The sequence below is a fragment of the Momordica charantia genome (assembly GCF_013281855.1).
Source record: "Momordica charantia cultivar OHB3-1 chromosome 9 unlocalized genomic scaffold, Mcharantia_2.0 BLBB01000009.1, whole genome shotgun sequence".
Taxonomy (NCBI): domain Eukaryota; kingdom Viridiplantae; phylum Streptophyta; class Magnoliopsida; order Cucurbitales; family Cucurbitaceae; genus Momordica; species Momordica charantia.
In genome coordinates, this window is record NW_028275167.1 from 511724 (window position 1) to 533233 (window position 21510).

At 33.3% G+C, this 21510-nt stretch overlaps 2 protein-coding genes across 8 annotated transcripts; one reads left to right on the forward strand and one right to left on the reverse strand.

Annotated features, from left to right (window-relative positions):
* Positions 1–535: 535 nt before the first annotated feature.
* On the reverse strand, positions 536–13874 carry LOC111018111 (sterol 3-beta-glucosyltransferase UGT80A2). 6 transcript variants are annotated; one of them, XM_022294099.2, is made up of 14 exons: positions 13625–13870; positions 12828–13012; positions 11346–11585; positions 9850–9961; positions 8650–8724; positions 7861–7924; positions 7675–7732; positions 7257–7434; positions 5691–5821; positions 4553–4655; positions 4366–4442; positions 3236–3283; positions 3008–3157; positions 536–984 (listed from the first exon to the last, which is right to left on the reverse strand). In XM_022294099.2, the coding sequence occupies exons 1-14, from the start codon at positions 13689–13691 to the stop codon at positions 817–819; spliced, it is 1656 nt and encodes a 551-aa protein (XP_022149791.1). In that variant the 5' UTR covers positions 13692–13870; the 3' UTR covers positions 536–816. The 6 variants fall into 6 exon arrangements, 5 of the variants coding, with proteins under 5 accessions (XP_022149791.1, XP_022149759.1, XP_022149768.1 ...); XM_022294067.2 differs by having other exon boundaries at positions 8650–8820; positions 13625–13869; XM_022294076.2 differs by lacking the exon at positions 13625–13870 and adding an exon at positions 13487–13618 and having other exon boundaries at positions 8650–8820.
* A 1586-nt stretch (positions 13875–15460) lies between these two features.
* Positions 15461–20063, forward strand: LOC111019080 (protein ROOT INITIATION DEFECTIVE 3). 2 transcript variants are annotated; one of them, XM_022295374.2, is made up of 10 exons: positions 15461–15600; positions 16207–16339; positions 17203–17533; positions 17607–17720; positions 17877–18010; positions 18090–18237; positions 18507–18706; positions 18992–19119; positions 19222–19463; positions 19562–20063. In XM_022295374.2, exons 3-10 carry the CDS (start codon positions 17330–17332, stop codon positions 19727–19729), a joined length of 1338 nt encoding a protein of 445 aa, XP_022151066.1. In that variant the 5' UTR covers positions 15461–15600; positions 16207–16339; positions 17203–17329; the 3' UTR covers positions 19730–20063. The 2 variants fall into 2 exon arrangements, with proteins under 2 accessions (XP_022151066.1, XP_022151059.1); XM_022295367.2 differs by having other exon boundaries at positions 15511–15672.
* The last annotated feature ends 1447 nt before the right edge of the window (positions 20064–21510 follow it).

Consider the following 21510-nt stretch of genomic DNA (forward strand, 5'->3'; position numbering starts at 1 on the left):
ATTATAATATTCAAGGCCAAGTTCATAGAGCATATTTACAAAAATATCCTTATTAGCTTCTAGAGTCTTGAATCATATTTTTCTATTTTATAAATTTGGACCAAAGTTAAAACAATTTAATCCAAATTAGTTTAATGAACATTAGTTCATTTATAAACCTATGAATATTTTAAATTTTTTTTATCATAGATTATTCTACGAGGTTTATATGTATCGTGTCTTCTTGTTTATCGTTAAGCCTGGCTCAAATAAATAACACACATATTACTATTCCTAAAGTTAACGATTTGATGCTCCACCGCATAGTCATAGAACTCAAAAGAAAAGAAAAAGAAAAATCTTTGTTATTCTCCTAACTTCTACAAACCTATGCCTTCCATGTATGAATTCTACATTCGTAAGATTTTACTCCCACAAACATATTCCTCTTGAAAAAATTGTTCTCCTTTGTGCAAGAAAATGTGTATATGTCTTTCTTAAACAACACAAAACCTTATTTAACAACAAAAGATTAATATGCATTTTACAAAATTCAAAAATCAAGGTAGAAAATTTTAATGAACAATGACGTCAACATTTATTCCACTACACAATCACAACTCTTAAAAACTACTATACAGAACAATCTGTGAAACAACACTTAACTGTCTAACCTCAACTTTTACAACAATTACACATAATGCTTGATCAAATTTTACAACAAATATTTCTGTCTCTCTCTATTCTTGTCATCTCATGTATAAATCCTCATTCTTTACAACAACATCAGCAAAAGAGTATGTGCAAAGCAATTTGAGAACCACCACCATAAAAGGTTCAGGAGCAACCAAAACATCTTCTTATTGACATAAGACTTGACTGTCGAGGTTCAGGCTCTGGCTCGAGTTTCTTCCGTGCAAGTTGCTTGAAGAACGCTCTCACAGCTCCTTCGACTCCGTCCTCGATCTCAAGAACCTTTGCAAGCTCAACAGCTCGCTCCTTCACCTGTAATGTCTCTTTCTTGAGTCTTTGATAGATTCTACCATCAACCAAATTATCACATGTTCTTTTGAAACAAAGTATTAAGATTTACGAAGTGTCCATGAAAAGGTAGCAAATAAACTTTAGATCTAAAAGGAATCAAATTCCACCTGTAAGCTAAAAGAACAAAATCCACTTCTTCTGTACCCTCCATTATTCAAAACCCAAACAATTTTCCCTCAAATTCCTTCCCGATTTAGAGCAGTTCAATTGTAATTTTTATCTCAATTGAGTATAATAAAGTTAAATGTAGTAAAATTGCATTGATCTTATTTTCACTACTCTTACGTTTTGATCTTAGTTTCAATTAAGGGGACTTGTCAAATTCTACGTGATTGAAATTCTTAAAATGAATAAATCACCAATGAACCCAAAAGCTTAAGCTAATAAGTTGGGTAAATTTAATTCATATATAGATATCTCAACTCCCCACTTGTGGGCTTGGAAATTTGCACAAATACCCAATAACTAGAAATGAATATAAATGGAGAGAAAATAACAACACAAGAGTCTGAACACAAGATCTCCTATTTTGATTCTATCTTGAACATGAATAAATCACCAATGAACCTAAAAGCTTAAGCTCGTGAGTTAAAGGTAAATTTAATTCATATATAGATATCTCAACAGAGATAAAATATCACGTTAGAGCTCATCTACCATATCCGTCATCTAAGCACGGATACGGACACGTTGGGGACATGTTAACTTAAATAAAATGAAATAAATAATATATGTGTATATAATGAGGTAGTAATATTTCCAAGTAAAAAAAAAAAAAAAAAAAAAATTCTCAAATCTAGTTAGAGGGCAATCGAGGGTGGAGTGAGGCAAAGCAAAGGTAGAGAGAGACAAAGAGCAATCAGGCAAGGAGAGGAGAAACTCTCCTTCGTTATTGTTTGGGTTTTTTTTTTTAAGTTGTAACTTTTTATTTATTTTTTTATTCGTAGTGGGTTTTTAAGTACTTAATGCGCTAGATTTTTGTTTTTCATTTGATTTTAGGTTTCTTTTGAACTCAAAAGAAAAAAGATTCTTTTAAGTGGGCGTATCCACTGCGTGTCCCCATGTGTCCGCTATTAAAAAAACAGACACGATATTTTGCATGTCAGAAACGTGTCCGAGCATGTCCGTGTCCAACACATGTCTGACACGAACACTTTGTCACTTCCTAGCCTGTGGTCCACAAATATCTTGTCATATTAAAAATTTATTACCTTTAAGAGACATTTGGCAAGTTTTGATCTAAAGATAGGCACCTTAATGCTTAATGAAACTTCTACATATATAGGAACCATAACGATGATAAAAAAGTAGGTTAAATTACAAATTAGTTGCTATGATTTTAGCTAAATTTCAACTTAGTTCCTGTGATTTTAAAAGTTTTAATTTAATTCTATAATTAGAGATTAGTCTCACTTTGATCCCTGTAATTCAGTCAAACCTCACCAATCGTCCTTAGATAGTTTTTTACCCACATGAAAATCCACCCATTTCTCCTGTTTTTCACTCGGTCTAAAACCGTAATGCATTCAGCTAATGCAAATAGAAAATATGCTACGTAAATAGAAAATGACATGAATTCAATAAAGTAATTGTAACAAGGACCGTTTGTGAAGTTTGATCAAATTATATGGACTAAATTGAAACTTTTAAATTTATAGGGGCCAAAATGAAACTAGGCCCAAACAATAGAGATGTATTGAAACTTTTAAAACTATGGAGACTAAATTAAAATTTTTAAAGGGACCAAATCGAAACTTAGTCCAAACCTTTGGGATTAATGGAGTTAATTATATATTTTAAATGATGAATTCTATCAATCAAATTATTCTATGTTGTCTTGGTTTAACTGATTAAAAAATTAAACTCAGTTAACAAAATCAGTATAAACTGGACTCCATGGATCAAATTGGGATTATTGCTTAACAGAGAACATGAGAGTAGCTAATTAAAGAGAATACTATAGAAACCAGAATCTCAATCTAACCTTGGGATCAAGCATGTAGTTTATGGCATTCAATAATCTTGGAAGTGAGAACTCATCTATCGGGATGGGCGGAGGACCGACTCCTCGAGCATGTACTCGCTCCCCCCAGAAAGGTTGGTCACCAAAGAAAGGAACAACTGTAGTTGGGCACTATAGAATTCAATGAAAGTCAGAACACCAAACCAAATTGAAGAAGAAACACAAAACGATATTGACAGAAGTTCATACTGCAGCTTTTAGACCAGCAGCTGTTGTTCCAGCACCTCCATGATGCACCTGAGGAAAAAGCAGCAATCAAGTGAGGCTATAATTTTAACAAAGTGCTTTTAGATAGTTAAAAACACTTCCTAATTCCGGTGGCTACAACTTAGAAGCACTTAGAAGTGTTTTTCGAAGAAGAAATTGATAGTTAGTTTAAAGTTAAACATTTCATTCTCAATCTTACAACATACATTTTTTTCCTAATTACACTCTTCACGTACTTTCTTGCACTATCTTCTCTTTACACAAAATTTTTCTCACTAATCTATCCCTAGACATATTTTCTCTCACTAATTTCTTGTTACACACATTTCTTACACCAATTTCTCTACACAATTTATGCTTCTCTCAACGTATATACTTCCCTTACTCTCAATAATCTCTCTTCTACACACTAATTCACATTAGTCTCTCCATACACATGCTCTCTCCCACTTCATCCTTTTGTAATTCTAATGGTTTTCACTTCAATAAGTTTTTTGATAATTTGAATTATTTCTAGTTTAATGATTTGTCAATTCTCGAAATATAAGTAAATATTGATTCCTCAAAAAATATTTCTAATCAGATAAAAAAACTTTTGAAGTATTAAAACCATACAAAATATACGTTTAATAAGAAGCACTTTTTAATGATAATAGAATTGCTTTCCACCCGCAAAAAATGAGAACGTGTGCACAATCATCTGTAAGAGCTCCCTTCCAAGTTCCAGTTTAACCTTCAGAGATTTGAGTAGTCTCAATCCTAAAAAATTCTCAAGACTTAGGAGTTGTCATAATCCAAGTTGCTGCTTCAGAATAGTACTGTTGTCATTTGGTTTCTCTAGCCCACTAATAAATAGTTGCTCTTTATGCTTATTTGACTGTTTGTCATTACACGTAAAATTAAAAACAAGATATAGGCTGTTTCATCAAAACCCAAAAGAAGGCCATTGTTTTAGTCCACAACAGAGGAAAGAGGATTCAAGAACTTGATGAGCTCAACTGCCACTCGACCAACAATGAAATGAAAGAAAGAAAGATTATGTGCTTAAAGAAGACAAGATCTAGCCTGCAAATTGTATTCAAAGCAACAAAGAAAAAACCATTAAGCCTCACCACAGCCTTGCACTTGAAAAACAGCCAATCATGAGGGCAATTGTCCAACAAATATATGAAGTCCTTTGGTTCTGCAGCTGGGAAGGTATAAACTCAGTCATGTAAGCCACATTGCTTATTAAGCACGGCACTCGAGTCAGGAACCTATCCATAAAGAATGTGCATTGAACTGAAACTAAACACTTACACTTCCCAAGGCCACCCCACCCTTCGTTAATGATACCCCGCTGTCCGGTTCTTTCCAATGCTTGCATGATAATCTGTGTCATCTTTTCTGGCTCTTGTACAGGCTGAAAAACAAATGGAGAAAGAGAGCTTATATTTTAATTAAACCATCAACCTGATTTTCCAACTCCATGCTAGATACTTTTTTAGTGAGGTATTTACATAAATACCATAAATGTGTTTTTAAATTGAGCAGAAAGTTCAAAATTTTACAAAATTGGCATAATTCAAATCAAATTCAAACCAAATGTAAATTGTAAAACACTAAGAAAAGTCAAACTTATAAAAAGTTTATATAAAGTTTTTGTTATGGAGTGAAAATAATCTTCCTTATTTCTACTTCCCCAAAGTTTAACTTGCCTATCATTATTTAAACAGTGTCCCCATTATCTTGGTGTCTTATATTTCATAGTTTCATGAGTGCTTTAACCTTTTAGAATTACTATTTTAGTAACTATCAAACACTATAATATTAATTTATGTATGTTAACTTTTATTTCTCGATCTAATTACTAATTATTGTTGTTGGTCCAATGCCACCAACAAGTAAAGGACAAAGTGCACATTTTTTCTTTTAATATTCATGAGTGTCCAGACTTGTTGCACCCCCTTCAACTAATCTATCGAAACAACTATGACTACATTTTAGACATTTTATTACTAAGAAAACTCGTAGGATTTTTAAATCCTAGATAGGTGACCACTATGGTTTGACCGATTCCCTTTAAACCTTTAAACCCCGATTGACCACTAGGCCAACTCAGGGTGTTTAGAACAAAGTGCACTATTTTACATTGGAAAACCTTTTTTAGTTTTGCATAATCAGACAATAAAAGTTTTAAATTAATAAGTTTTCAACTAGAGGGTTTGAACCTACCATGACACCTCTTGGGTACTTTTATATGCTTGGATGAACTTAGGCAATATCATGTATAACAATATAAACTTTTATGTACTTGAATAAACTTTTAAATTAGGCAAAATCACGTATAAAAATGTAAGCAGTTCATGTAATAGCATAACCACATCCAATCACATGACAATATCCATACTTGTGCACATTATATATGAAAATTATTAGGAAGAAGCAACAAACTTACAAGGCTGCCAAAACCAATATAAATAGGCTTGTCTCCAGCTTCAAGCCATTTCACAAGTGACTCAGGAGGTTCATAATTTGATGCAAGGTCAAGGAAGCAGTATCCAACAACATCAATCTTGGGCCCCCAATCTACAAATTAGGGGAAAAAAATTGAAAATCAACATCTAAAAAATAGCATTCTTAAGTAACAGACTTAGTTGCTCAAAATCTTTTTTTCTTCTCTCTTCTTTGAAGATACAAAATTTTACAAGGAAAGATGGTAGGGTAAAAAACAAGGAAGTGAGGTGAAATTAAAAGGATTACAATCAATAGCACGATAACCAACCCTCTGAAGATTTAGAAACAAATAAATTTTTGGAATTCCTTTTAACATAGGAACCCTTTTTGTCCATACTCTACACATCATCATGGTTCCTACTGTTCCTTTCCTTCCCAATGCTCCAAATGATGGTAAAAATCATGGTTGCACAACTGGTTAGCCATGGGGAGTAATAAACAGTAAGATAGTTAGCCCATTAGATAGTTGAAAGTTAGGAGCAAAGACAGTAACTCTATATGTAGCTGGAAGAAACTGTGGGCAGGGAAGTCATTTACATAGGAGAATTCCTAGCCTATTAAATGCTTGGAGAATAGTAACTCAATGCCACAATTGAACAAGAGTCAGTACACTCAGTTCCTTACTGAGATCTTCAAAGTTCACATCCAAAAAGAATTATCATCCTTCTATCTCTTTTCCGTTTTTTTTTAACGATTTCTCATTGATAGATAAAGAGATAGAAAAATGTTCAAGCAAGCTACATAAACTGCATCATGATTCTAAACAATGGAAAATATCAACTCGAAAACTTTGTAAAAGGTCAAAAACTCGAAGCATTTTGCCTAGCAACTTTAAACAAGATCTCTCTTCCCATATTCATGTCTCAACCAAACACACTTCCGATTTATGATGGACCAACCAAAAGCACTCCAACCCATACAACTTTTCAAGTACTGCGTAAACATCTCAAGGAGCAAAAGACATTAAAGTGAGCAATGAACAAATTTTTGGTTCCCATCTATCAATCCTTATGATCGAAGGATACCCTGAAAAATTGCACTTTTGGGAGGAGATACGGTAACAAACTTGGGAAATGATAAAGACTTTAACAAACCAATGGATCCTGATTGATGCTTTAGGGCTTAATTTCAACTAAAGAAATGCCAATATCCTCAAGGCTCAAAGTATTTAAACAGAGCCAATCCAACAAAGTTTTCCTTCATACCAATTCAATATTAGAAAATAATTTAAATGAAGTTCACGGCAGAAAGAAATTTGTCTTGATTCATTTTGTCAAGGGATAAAATTTACACTGAACTTGAGGAGGTGAGTATTTCTTGTCAAACAACAACGAAAAACAACTCAAATGAGAGCTAAAAAACTGAAGATCAGTGTAAACCAAGGGAGGAAACATGTAATTTACCCAAAAAAAAATCCAGAAATGAAAAATGAAAACCTGTTCCTAATTCTAAAACAGTATAAAGCAAAGAAAAAGCGCAGTATGCTGTTGAAATATAAAGTCACCACCTCTTGGTTTAGGAACAAGGTACGGACTCCACAAATAAGCATGAGGCACATCAGATTCAGAGAATCGTGAACCACTTAAATACGTTACTGGCCGTATCTTCAGCTTCTTCTTCCTAAAATCATTAATAATATCCCGCACTCCGAGCCAAATCAAGGAGTCAACAATTTGATACGAAAGCTGAAGATAGAAGAGAACCAATATTTAATTCTCAGATATTACTTTTTCTGTATCTTGAAACACATATCTATAACGACCAAACAAAACCCGATCCATACTGGCCGTTAAAATATAGAATGAGCAGGTAGAATATTCAATTCTCTATCCTTGAGATTGTTGATACTATTTCAACTTAATAATTTATTCTTAAAGATGGGGGTTTCTTGATGAAAATAATTCAAAAGCAACCAACAGACTCACCCTATATCCTGCCTGTTGCTTGATACGGGATAATGGATGGGGAAATTCATTAGTTGGCCTGGAGGAGAATAGAACATAGGCAGTTCAATCACGTGGTACATAAAGGAATGCATACAACCATAAACATTAGAACAAGTCAAGCAGGTCAATGGTTCAGCCACAGTCCATTACCGAGACAAGACTTACGTCCATGGCATTGTAAAAAATATATGAAGTGGTAGCTTAAGTCCCTCTGCCACATGAGTGTGCCCTATAATAAAAGTTTAATATGTAGAGTAATGGTTAGGAATAAGCAGCAGATAAAAATTTTCAAATACAACATACTAAGTTGGAATATAAAGCCACTGTCACACCCCAAGAGGTAGCCTAACGATAAATGATAAAGGCTAGGACATTTGGTGATACCCTCTGAGGTCCATGATTCAAGCTTAAAGTCACTATCACATCATACCCAAAAGGGTGCCCCATGATAAAAGCAAGGGATTTTTGGAGCTACCCTCAAAGGTCCATGATTCAAGTTCCTATGTCAAAAACAACTTTAAAATGCTATTATCCCCCGAAGCTACCTTAGGTGGACAACCCAGGGTGAACCATGAGCATAATGCAAGGAGTGAGGTCTTTGATATCCCACTTAAAGAAACAAAAACAAAAACCAAAGCATAACATAAAGTCACTATCTTGACACCTACAACTGCCCATGTCTGACTAAATGAGAAAAGACCATTTTAGTTTCAAAAAGTATTGAGGAAGAGTACATTAATTATTTAACAACCACAGTTCCCATACATCAAGTGTTTTCCAAATGGAAAAGCACTTTGATACAGGTAAACAAAAAAGTAATAGCACATCCAGGTTTTCAGAGCTATCATAAACAGTGCTTTAGGATCAGTTCCTAAAAACCCGCCCTTGCTACAACTTAGATATCGGATATATTGGAACCAATAAACTGATAGAATCATGGTCACAAAATCTAACCATATGCTGTGCGGTTGGCAATAATTGCATCTGCTTTGAAGGGAATACCATTATCCATATCAGGTTCTTTGCAAGCTGGAAGCAAAGAGTAAATAATATCCTTCATTTGACTTCTTTGAATGGGTATCTCAGAAGGCCCAGAAGGCAAGAAGCCTTTATTTCTTACCATATCTATTTCACAAGAAGGAAGCGTTTAGAAAAAAACTGCATAAACAGCAAAATCTTAAATCTAAATTTTAATACTATACTTTTGGTTTTAATTTTATAATTGGCAGGTCTTTTGGAGCCATTCATGGATTTCTAGTACCTTTCAGAATAAACACTTTATAAGAAAATTTTACAATTTTTAAAGCACAGGGACTAAATTGTTGCATATTGAAGTTCAAATGTGTTTTTTAACCCTCAATGGGTATTCTACGTTGTACTAAAAAAAATGAAAAAATGTCACAAGTCCATGTTAGGGCAATCCATGATTTACAGCTCAAAGTTCCATTTATACCATTTACATCAACGTTAAGGTCAACATAAATGTTAAGGATATTATATTATCAACTTAAACTTTTAAACTTTTTCGGTTTAGTGGTGATCTAACATGCCAACGTGGTATTGAAACAAGAAGTCATGTGCTCGAACTTTGACAATGTCATTTCCATCTTAATTAATATTGATAGTCACCTTGTTGAGCCTCGTGTTAATTTCTCAACCCACAAGTGAGGAGTGTTGAGAATATTAAAAATATATTAAATATACCATAACCTATCCACTTAATTTTTTTTAGTTTAGTGACGATTTAATATGGTATTACTGTCAGATATTATGCGTTCAAACTTTGGCATTATCATCTCCATCTAAAATAATATTGATAGTCATTTGTTGGACCTCGTACTCATTTCTAAGCCCATGGGTGAGGAGTGTTAAGAATATTGATAAAATATTAAATATAATGTAACCTACCAATTGCGTTTAGTGGTGATTTAACAATTTAAGTTTTAAAATCGAATAAATAAATTTAAAAAAAATCAAGAAATATTTAAATGAAATTGTTGAATTACTCAAATATCTTACCATTTTCAGATCGGCCAAACAATCACAAATCGAAACTACGATAGATTTGAGAAAGCAAATTATAAATAGAAATTCATGTGAGTTACACCAAATGAGTGGGCATACAACAAAGCAAATGGTGAGTCAAGTACGTACAAGCTGCAAGCAGTTTTGGATCTCCTCCTAAAGGATAAAATTCCAACCCGGCTGTCAAGACGAAGTCCTTGAAATTTGAATGAGTAGCCAATCTTACACGATGACCATAGTCCTGTATATATTGAAGTCAATGAGGAAACGATGATCATTTTAATTTAGCAGATACTGGAAAATTCTTATTATTATATTGTTTCATCATTTATAGTTCATACATCATAGTGTTCCTCTACAGCTTACCAGAGATCTAATGCTTCAAAATATACTGTCATTCTAATAGCTCAGACTTGAAACCTAACAGTTGTTGCCATAAAAAATTGGTGGTGGAACGTTTGAGAAAGCTATTGTGGATTTCATTTCCTAACTGTTTAATCGTATTCTAGTTCTAAGCAAGCAAAGGGACGTTTATTGCAAGGCAGAACTTTCACTATTGCATGCAAGGAGCAATTCCATTTCTCAAAGCAGAGATAACATCCTTCACTGCCACACGATGAGACATTAATTTGTAGAAGAAGGGTAAAAACATTTACACCAACCAAGAGCCTTTACAAAAATTGATTCTATGAAGGAATCATAAGAGAGGTGTTTGTTGTTGAAGAGTCTATTGTTCATTTTCATCCATATTGTCCATAGGAAGGCTTTGACGATATGAGCCCAGAGGATGCTCTTCTTTCTGAACGGGTGGCCATCAAGAAAGGCATGGAGGAGAAAGATCAGATTCTCGTGAATAGGGGTCTGCCAGCCAAAAGAGTGAAGAATCGTGGTCCAAAATCTGGTAGCAAGCTGCAGGAGATGAAAAGATGATTCTGGTTTTGTGCTTCCTTCATGCACATAAAACAGCAGCTTCGAGAGATGGCTAGATTGGGGAGTCCTTTTTGAAGGATATCCTGGGCATTGATGGAAGCATGACTAAGTTCCCAGCAAAAGAATTTGATTTTTTTTTGGTTTTTTTTTTCCAAATTATTTTGTAGAGGGTTTCCTCTTGATGATTTGGAGAAGACAAATCTATCACCAATGATTTGACAAAAAAGTTCTTTGAAGGATCACATCTCCAAAACCATTTGTCTTCTGTCAGTGTGGGCTAGGCTGGAAATTGAAGAGGAAAGGGCTCTCCATTCCTCAAAGTCTTGTTACAGAGGGAAGCCATTCCCTTTTTCGTTTGCGATACAATATATTAGTCATAGTTAGTGTTTAATTAGTTAGTTGGCCAAGTGGCAGGTCCTATAGAAAAGGTGCTGTGCTTTTGTAAACACCTTGTTCTTCTATTAAATAATTTGTTGCTATTATTAGAGCCAGCCTAGAGGATTCCAATTCCTCCAATTCCAATTCTAATCTTCTTCAATAGGAAATGAAGATGGAAGATATGCATAAATGAAAAAACTAGTACTCAGAATACCTACTATTAAGTATTAATAATATCAATCACAACAAAAGGCAATCTGAGACATCTAAAGAAAATGAAATGCATAGGAATTAAACATTGCAAAAAGTATGATTACCTGCAATCGTTTTCCAAATGGAATAAACGGCTGCACATCTCCACGGGTTCCAACAATAAGTATTACTATTTGCATAGGCCGTATATAGTGAAAATCGGCTAAATCAAGGGGTTCATCATCAGCATTACTGAAAATTTCTTCAGATTCAGCACTAATAGATTGAGATTCAATATGTCCTGGAACTTCAAACTCGACAGTTCCATCATCTTTCACGGTAGTTACTCTGTGCAGCAATTTCAACTGCAAAATTCATTTAAAAAGAAGGTACATCCTAGATTCAATATCATGAGGGGGGAAAAGTAACTTGCATCCGATTTCTAATCTAAAACAATTAGTCCACCATTTTTCAGACAGAACCACTCAAATAGTTTCAGTATTAGAATGTTCCAACAATATAAAAGTCAATTGCAATAAGAAAACATGCACCCTCAAATTTATTTCAGGGAAAAAAAGTTAGAATTAAAATAAAAAAGAGAGAGAGAGAGGACAGAGAAGTTGACAGAGACCGGAAAGATAAAATGGGAGACTAACTCTAGTTAGGTCTCCCTTTTGATTTATCAATAAAAAGTTCGTAAATTGTAAACAAAAATTATATTATAAGAAAACTCTAATTAAGTCTCTTTCGAGTGGTATGGTATTCCATCGTATTTCTTATCTATTTCCAAAGTTCCTAGTTCTGTGAGCAAGAATTTAGAAAAGATTACGAGAAACTTTTGGTGGGAATGGACTGAGGAGGGTGGAAGGTCACGTTAAACTAATTGAAACTTTGTGTCAAAGCCTTGCGAAGAGGGACTTTGGAGATTGCAAATTTGATCCTAAAAAATGTTGCTCTTAATCTAAAAGGTAATGACAGTTTCCCTTGAAGCATAGACCTCTGCGGCCCTCATTGACGGCAATAATGAGATTTACTCTAATGGTTGTAGTCTAATCATCTAATACACTCAGTTCAAATGCAACTTTAAGCCCAAATTGATGCCGAGACAAGCCTAAGAGTTGAATTTTGTGATAGGCAGCAGGCTGCGGGGCGCATGGGAGGTTGGTGTCACTAGCAAAGACATGATATAGAGCCAAGACCTAAGAAGATAAATGTGCTTCTATGTAAAATATATGTTGGGATACAAATGAAAATTCCACTGTAAGGACTAAATTAGTCTGTGCCAAGTTGAGGGAGCTTTGACTAGAGAAAATAGAAGAATGTTTGATCATGCCCGTAGGAATTTTTCCAGTCCAAGAAGACTAATTTTTAGGTGTTCTTTGTAAAAAGAGTTCAGTGGCTATTTTCCTTTTTGGATGCATACCAATTGAGGAGCCTTTTATGTAATATTCTTTGATTATAGTGAGGGAGCCTCATCTTCTTCTTTTTTGTACTTTTTTTATTTGTTCCCTTTATTTTCTCTTCTTTTTTTATTTTATTTTATTTTTTGACATCTCTTTATTATCTCTTATTAAAACATATCAACGGAATTGTATGCTCTCGAATACCTTCTGATCAATAGAAATTTCATTATCAAATATTTGAGCTGCATCTGCAGCAAGTATGCTTTCATGCCTCTGCTTCTCAGTTATTGATCTTTTAAGCTGGTGCTGACATGAGACCGGGTCCAAGGTGTCTGAATTTATCTCCACCGGGAGATTGAAAGCTTTCATAAAAGTCCGACCAGAAACACCTGAAAAGAACGAACCAGTAATTAATTGACCAAAAAGGAAGCAAGTTTGCAAAATTAAGTTCCAATTCTTATCGGGCCGTGGACATAAAAAGAAAAAAAAAACAGAATCAACAAATTTAACAGCATAACAACTAGATAATAAGAATTGTGGTCTAAACACTATGCCTAGCATTTCAACAAATCTAAAATAATTTCATATGACTTAGAACACAAGGACACAGTTGTACAACTTTAGAACAGATCCTGTTCATCAAGTAAGATAAGATAGGAATTGGTCCAGTAGTGATAGGAATGAATTCAAACTCTATAGCAACTTACTCCCACAAGTTTCTTCCCCAACGAAATGTTTGTAAGATAAGATTAGTCAACCAAACAATATAATTATCGATATGAATGAGGAGATTAATAAACAAACTCGAGGAAGATAGAGCCTAGACTACCCAAAAACACTGATTAAAAAGGAAAAACCGCAACTCAGCAGAAAAGCAAAGTCAAAACTCTTCGTATGGAAAAAACAATGGAAGTAATTTCCTTCAACTGCAAGTTTCTATTTTTATACAATCATGCAGGAGACCGATTTAGAAAGTGGGTGATATGATATATCCGAAAAACCTGGAGGGTTGGTTTTATGATCATCTTGGGAAGAAAACCCGCGAGCGATGTCCCTTCCGGTCGCCATTTTCTTGCGTGTCGCTGTCTCCGAAGTCCAAATGATGATGATTAAAGGTGGGATAGAAAGTTGTAGGCAATAAGAAATTTGGGATCATTTTGATTTTGGCGAATGGGAGACGCAATAGATATATTCGATTCCAACGCGGTTGCGGTTGCGGTTGGTTTATGGCGCAAGCACAAATTTACCAAACAGAGCCTCTTTGAAATTTGAACAAAATGGTTCTCAAAATCACAGCAAATTGACGATAATTTAATTTTTCCATTTTGTCGTTTTCAAATTTATTAAAAAACTTAACAGACACGTTTCATAACCATTTTGGTTTTTGGTGTTTTTTATTTTTTATTTTGGTTTTCTGTTTTTAAAAAACAAAAAATCAAAACCATTTTTAGTTTTTTGTTTTTAAAAAGTTAGAAAATTCAAAATATTTATTAGAGAGAGAAAATTTTATATAGAGTAGTGATGGTGTGGGTGCAAATGAGGATGCTCTCCCCAGCTCGTGAAAATTTTTAGTCTCCATCTCCACCTCGTTCTTGGGTCCGAGAGTAAAAATGGAATTATTTTTAATCATTTTATAATTTAAATATAAACAAGGGTAATAAATATATATTAATTATTTGAAAAATGGAATGGGGCACGTCGAACGTGCATTTTTTATTTTTGGGACCCAACTCTGCGGAAATCTTTGTCTTCCCCTGATGTAGAAACATGAAAATAGAGATGTAAATAAACTTTTGAAAGATAAATTTTAGTGAGATAAATAAAAATATTTAGAAAAAAATAGGTTGAGAAAAATTAAAGACAAAAACAGAAAAATTTGGAGAAAAAAATAAAGTCGAGAGGAAAAAATATGTTAAAGAAAGAAAAAGAAATTATAAAGAAAGAGAAAAATTATACTGGAAGAGATAAAAACAATATTCAAAATATAATTTTATATAAAAAAAACAAATTGAACGAGAAAATAAAATATAATTTTTAGAAAAAAATTAGATTACGAAGAGACAGAAAAGTTATAAAATATAAAATTTTCGAGATAAAAAGGTTAAGAAGAATATTAATTTTTTAGTGAGAGAAATGAAACTAGTCTGTTAGAAAAAAATACAGAAAATGTTGGAGAGAGACAAATAACAATAAATATTCAAAATATGAAAATTTTAAAGAAAAAAAATAGAGAGAAATTTAGAAATAATTTTAGTGAAAAATAAATTTTTTAGGGATAAATACCAGAAAAAAAAAATTTGAGTATTAAAAAAAGAAATGAGCTTTTGAAAACAAAAACCTGTTACTACTACTTTTTTTTTTAAGTTACATAGAATTTCAAAATGGTTTTTGAAAAACAAAAAATAGTTATCAAACAATTATGTTTTTAGTCTAAAAACAAAAAACGAAATGGTTATCCAATTGACCAAATTTTTTTTGTTTTCATATTTTTTTTAGAACCATTCCTAAATTTGTATTAAAATTTAGAAAACAATCCAATCAAATTTTCTTATTATCTTTTTTAATTTGTACCAAAATATAAATGTGTAAACTGAAAAATGATGTATAGATGGAGATATGCAATTTTAAAAAAAAAATTTATTAAAAAGAAGAAACAATAAACAATAAACGACCAGAACATTATCAAGCCAGCTGTCTGCTACTTGTTTCTTGTTCCTATTTTTTTAATATCAAGTTCGCATTCGATTAAGGTTAGTTTTAAATTAAATTTCAAAAAGATTTTTAATTAGAGCTAGATTTTGATTTTTGAATTAACTATTAAACTTTCGAATGAAATTTCCTAAAGTCGATAGGATTTTTTTAGCTCTATATAAAAGTTCACACCAATGGAGCGGGTGGAGAAATTTTTCTCACTTTCCCTCTCCTCTCCCTCCTCCAGCCGCCGACTTCTTCCTCTTCATCTCCTTCCCTCTCTAAGGTCGGTCTTTCTTTCCCTTCTTCTCTTTCTTGGCTCTCCGGCGACTGCAGAATCCGGCGGCGGCTCGACTAGGTAACCCACGAGCTGATAATTATTTTTGGATGTGAATTTTGAAGATCTCAGTAAGGAACTGATTCTGTTCAATTGTGGCATTGCGTTACTATTCTCCAAGCATTTACTAATCTCTTCCAGCTACATATAGACTTCCTACTAACTAATGGACTAACCATCTTACTGTGTATTGAATCCTATGGCTAACTAGCTGTGCAACTATGATTTTTACTATCATTTGGAGTATTGGGAAGGGAAGCAATAATATAAACTATGATGATGGGTAGAGTATGGACAAAAGGGGTTGCTATGTTAAAAGGAATTCCAAAAATTACTTTGTTTTTGTATCTTTCAGAGGGTTGGTTATCATGCTATTGATTGTAATCCTTTTAATTTCACCTCTCGTTTTTGTTTTTTTCCCTACCATTTTTCCTTGTAATTTTGTATCTTCAAAGAAGAAGAGAGAGTAAAAAGAAGATTTTGAGCAACTAAGTCTGTTAGTTAAGAATGCCATTTTTAGATGTTGATTTTCAATTCTTTTCCCCTAATTTGTAGATTGGGGGCCCAAGATTGATGTTGTTGGATATTTATTCCTTGACCTTGCATCAAATTACGAACCTCCTGAGTCACTTGTGAATGGCTTGAAGCTGGGGACAAGCCTATTTTATTGGTTTTGGTTGGCAGCCTTGTAAGTTTGTTGCCTCTTCCTAATAATTTTTGTATATAATGTGCACAAGTATGGATATTGTCATGTGATTGGATGTGGTTATGCTATTACATGAACTGCTTACATTTATATACATGATATTGCCTAAGTTAAAAGTTTATCCAAGTATATAAAATTTTATATTGTTATACATGATATTGCCTAAGTTTATCCAAGCATATAAAAGTACCCAAAAGGTGGCATGGTAGGTTCAAATCTTCAAGTAGAAGACTTACTAATTTAAACTTTTAAGTCTCATTATGAAAAATTGAAAAATGTGTTCCAATGTATAATAGTGCACTTTGTTCTAAACACCCTGAGTTGGCCTATTAGTCAATCGGGACAAGTGAAAAAGTAAAAGGGTTAAAGGGAATGGCTCAAACCTAGTGGTCACCTACCCTAAGATTTATAATCCCACGAGCTTTCTTGGCCACCAAATATAGTAGGGACAAACAGTTGGTTCGTGAGATTAGTTAGGAATGCACTCACCCTACACACTCATGAACATTAAAAGAAAAAAATATGTGTACGTTGTCCTTCCACTTGTTGGGGGCATTGAACCAACAAGGCAACAACAATAATTAGTAATTAGATCAATAACTAAAAGTAATCAACGTAAATAAATTAACAGTGTTTGATAGTCTACTAATTACTAAAGCACTCATGAAACTATGAAATATAAGATATCAAGATAATATTATTACATAATGGTATGCAAATTAAACTCCAGTGGAACTAGAAATAAGTAAGAGTAATTTCACTCCATAACATAAAATTAACACGACACTACTGTCAATAAACAGGATGTGTATACTGTAATTGAGATCCTTCTATTTTTGGTGCAGAGAGTGAATCTAAAACCCTAACAAGACGCTCAGAGGTTACGTGCCAGTTTTACATAATCTGTTCAGTTTTGTTCACTGCCACAAATATTCAAACGAAACTGAAACTTAAACCTTATCTCTAGCGAGAATGGTGCTAGTGGTCGCTTCGTCCTCTATTGATTCTGGAATTGGTTGCTGGGACCTCCACACGGGTGCGGAACAACTAAGATACAAGTCTTGTGCTTCTCCTTCTCATGGTCTTATATGTGTTGGTCAACAGTTTCTCGCATGCTCTCAGCTCCGTGATCCCGCTGCCACAGCAGGCTCCATTCTCTACTGGTCTTGGTTTAAGGTACTTGTTATTGCAAGTGTAATAAGATAAATTCTCTTTGCCAATCGTGTGCTTGATTAATTTTCCTCTGCAGCCTCAAGTAGAAGTTAAGAGCTTTCCGGCTGAAGCAATAATGCCATTAGCTGCCAACAATGAGGGTACCTATATAGTTGGTGGTGGTTTCTCTGGAGATATTTACTTGTGGGAGGTATAGTTTGATTTATTTTTAAAAAATTTAAAATATTATATACTTTGGTATTGAATTCTAAAATTCATCAACTATGTAAAACTCTACTAGTCTTCCCATTATTTGAGTTCCACATTCTTCTCTGTGTTTCTATTTGGCATGCTCATTGCTCTGCAGGTTTTGAGCGGTAGACTGCTTAAGAAATGGCATGGTCATTATAGGGCAGTTACTTGCGTAGTATTCTCTGAAGACGATTCCCTATTAATTTCCGGTTCTGAAGATGGCTGTGTTAGAGTTTGGTCCCTTCTAACGTAAAAAATTTCATCCTTCACTTTGTTTAGAGTTTATTGTCATTAATTGGAATTATTCTTACGACCGTGTGTATAACAGGGTATTTGATGATGGGTGGCAAAGGGAAGCAAAACATTTATATGAACATAGTTTCACTGGGCACAATCTACCTATTACTGATATTGTTGTAGGTTATGGAGGATCCAACTCTATTATAATCTCTTCCTCCGTTGACCGGACTTGTAAGGTTTGGCACTCTAAAGAATTTCTATGTTCATAAATATAATTTTATGAGGATATGGCTGTGTAATTGGCTATTGAAACCGTAGTTGAGGGTGTTTTAGGACGCAGTTAAGTTTCAATTCTAAATATTCAAGGAATGTTTTGAATTGTTTATCTTTTATCACTAACGAGTGATGACTACTTTCCTGCCCATATTTTTGTTATTTATAATTTCGTTTCGGTAAACCATATATGTTTAGTATTCTATGTTATATGTTAACTTGGATTTTCTAGGTGTGGAGCTTATCTAAGGGAAAATTGTTAAGAAATATCATATTTCCTTCAATCGTCGATGCAATTGCTCTGGATCCTGGCGAACATGTATTCTATGGTGGTGGTAGAGATGGGAAGATATACACTGCTGCGCTCAATGCTAAAAGCCCATCTAGTAGTGATTATGGATTGCACATTCTCGGCTCATTATCAAATCAGAGGTCTGTATCTGTGAAAAGCTTTTTATTGTGTAAACCATTATCTTGTCAAGTTTCATTATTATATCTCACACTTGTCGAGAAGGTTAAGCCGTCCTCAAAATTTTGAGCACTTTCCAATTTTTAGAATATTATTTGTGCTCTGTGCAATTCAAAATTCAATGGGTTTCCTTACTTTAGATAAAACCGAACATGTATAATATGTTTTCCAGTGTGTACAGCAGGATATTATTTGTATTTTTTGTTTTGTCCGGCCTCTAACTTGTTCTACTTGTGTATTTTGAGTAGCAAGTCTGTTACTTCTTTGGCTTACTGTGCAAGTGGAAATTTGTTGATATCTGGATCTGAGGATGGAGCAATTAAAGTTTGGGATACCAGGACCAACAATATCATTCGTGTTCTTAAACATTCAAAAGGTTCCAACTTCCAACTCATCCAAATGTTCATTTCATGCATAAATATCTATTTTGTGGCACTATAAATCAATCCTGTATTAGCTTTTGCTTGATATTGTGCAGGTCCTGTAAATAATATAATTATCGTACGACAACGGGTCATCCCTAAACCGCTGATAAATTCTAGTTCCCAAGGTTCATTGAGAAAGCATCGTTCACTAGTACCTCCTCCCCTTGCAAAATTCGAAAATTCGAAGGACGAGGATGAAGACACTGGCATTGTCATTGGTGTATCGGGAGAATTTATGGGGTTTTCTTCCCCCCTTACTTGTGACGTGATGGAGAACCAAATCGCACAACTTCAGGTGCTTGGCCTCCCTCGGGACTCCATTTTTTGTGGCTAACGAAACTTCATCTCTAAAACTTGTATTGACATGCTGTTTTGTTTGTGAACCTACTTCAGAAACAGGGTTGTGCTGCGACAGGAATGGAGTTGGAACGAGTGAAGCGTGACTATGGAAGATCCATGCAAATGCTACAGCAGTGGAGAAAAATGTACGACAATTTACATGAATTTTGTGTAAATGAGCTTGTGGATGGCGATCAAAATACACGGGGAGGCGAGGTTTAAGTTTTTGCCCGTGTTAGTTTTTTAGATAATTGGTAGTCGGAGTTCTGTTCCCCTATAAGGTTCGGACTTGGAAGACATGAGAGTTTTTGATATTAAGCTTATCGGAAGGTTTGAACTTGAGATTTTTAAGTTGGTATGATCAAGAGACTCCAAATCCTTGTCAATCAAACTGCTTTTTGGGACGTTTTTGCATGTGTTATTCTATTTTATTTTTTTAGGAATTTTGTTTTGTCTCATCTTGGGTCAGGCTAGAAATTGTAAACTTATACGGACCATGTCACCAAGTCGGAAGTGACAGTGTAGGGGATGTGTATATATAATTTTATTTTCTTTCTTTTTTGGCCCAAAGCTGGCTTTTGACTGCCTTACACTTATTACGGATTTTTATGTCTGGAAAAAATTGAAAACAAGAAATAATAAACTTGGTTTTATTTTTAAATCACAAAAATGACGTATTTCAACTCATCAAATGAATTCACAAAATATGTCAAAAACAATGGTATTTAAATCACTTTTACAAAATCGGATGTAGTTAATTTTTAGTTATTTATTATTTTTCAAAATCATTCCTCCTACCGTCACTCTCAAACGTATCTTAAGAATTTATAGATATATTAAATAAGGATATGTTTGAGGGGATTAACTACTCAGATATTATATTCATACTAACTTATTAAAATTATAATTCAACTAACATAAATAGATGTAAACGACTAAAATAAAATTAAGCTAAAATTGTGTAAAATTTTATCATGGATTGTAAATAAACTTTTATTTCAATAAATCTAACCCATTTTTTTATCAATTACAATATAAATTTTTTTTTGCGACTCAAGTATAATTTCTTTCTAGAATTGAAAAAAGAAAGTAAAAGAAGATATGGATCTCTAGAAATACTATTATTCTACAATTTAAAAATAAATAATTAAAAGAATTCAAACTAACTCAAACAAAATATATACATACCACTTGAAATTGGTCAAATTTACCCCTAAAAATAATTTAAATAGAATGAAATGTTGGTGGCGGTGTGTCCCACTCCATCCATTAATGCTTCATAACATTAGTTAATTACCAGAATAATTTTTAAATAATAGTACAAATATTTGGTAAAAATTCGCCCTAGGATATTTATTACCATTTCCGACCCTACAATTCTTGAACTTAAACAAAAAAAAAAAAAAAAAGGAAAAGTAAAGACTATTGAGCAAAACATGTGAAGTTATAAGTAATATTTTGCCAAAATATATCAAATTGTCTCTAATATTTTAAGTAATTCTCAATTGAATCCTTAATTTTTTTAAAATTATACTCTTAATGTATTAAAAATTCTCAATAAAATTCTCAAGAATATTTGTCTTTCATTAAAAAAACGCTTAGGTATAATTTTATTATTTTAGTTATATATTTGGACACGTGGAATGCCATTTGAACATGTCACTTGAAGAAATAAATTTTTATTGATAAGTGAGTTGAATTTATTAATTTATTTATCATTATTATTATTGATGAGAATTGGATTTCATGTGACGGGTAGCATAAAGGTTATATGTCTACACGTTCAAATATGTTAATAAAGTAATAATTCAATAATACATCATCAAAGATAAAATTGAGAATTTTAGAAGATGAAGGATAAAATGGTGAGATTTAGGTACATAACTATTATCTGTTATCATTTAATATAATTTAACATGATTTCTTTAAGCGAACATAGCTAAATGATAATTGTCATATATGTCCAACCAGTGGGTCATCCTTCTCCTTCTAATAGCAGGTAC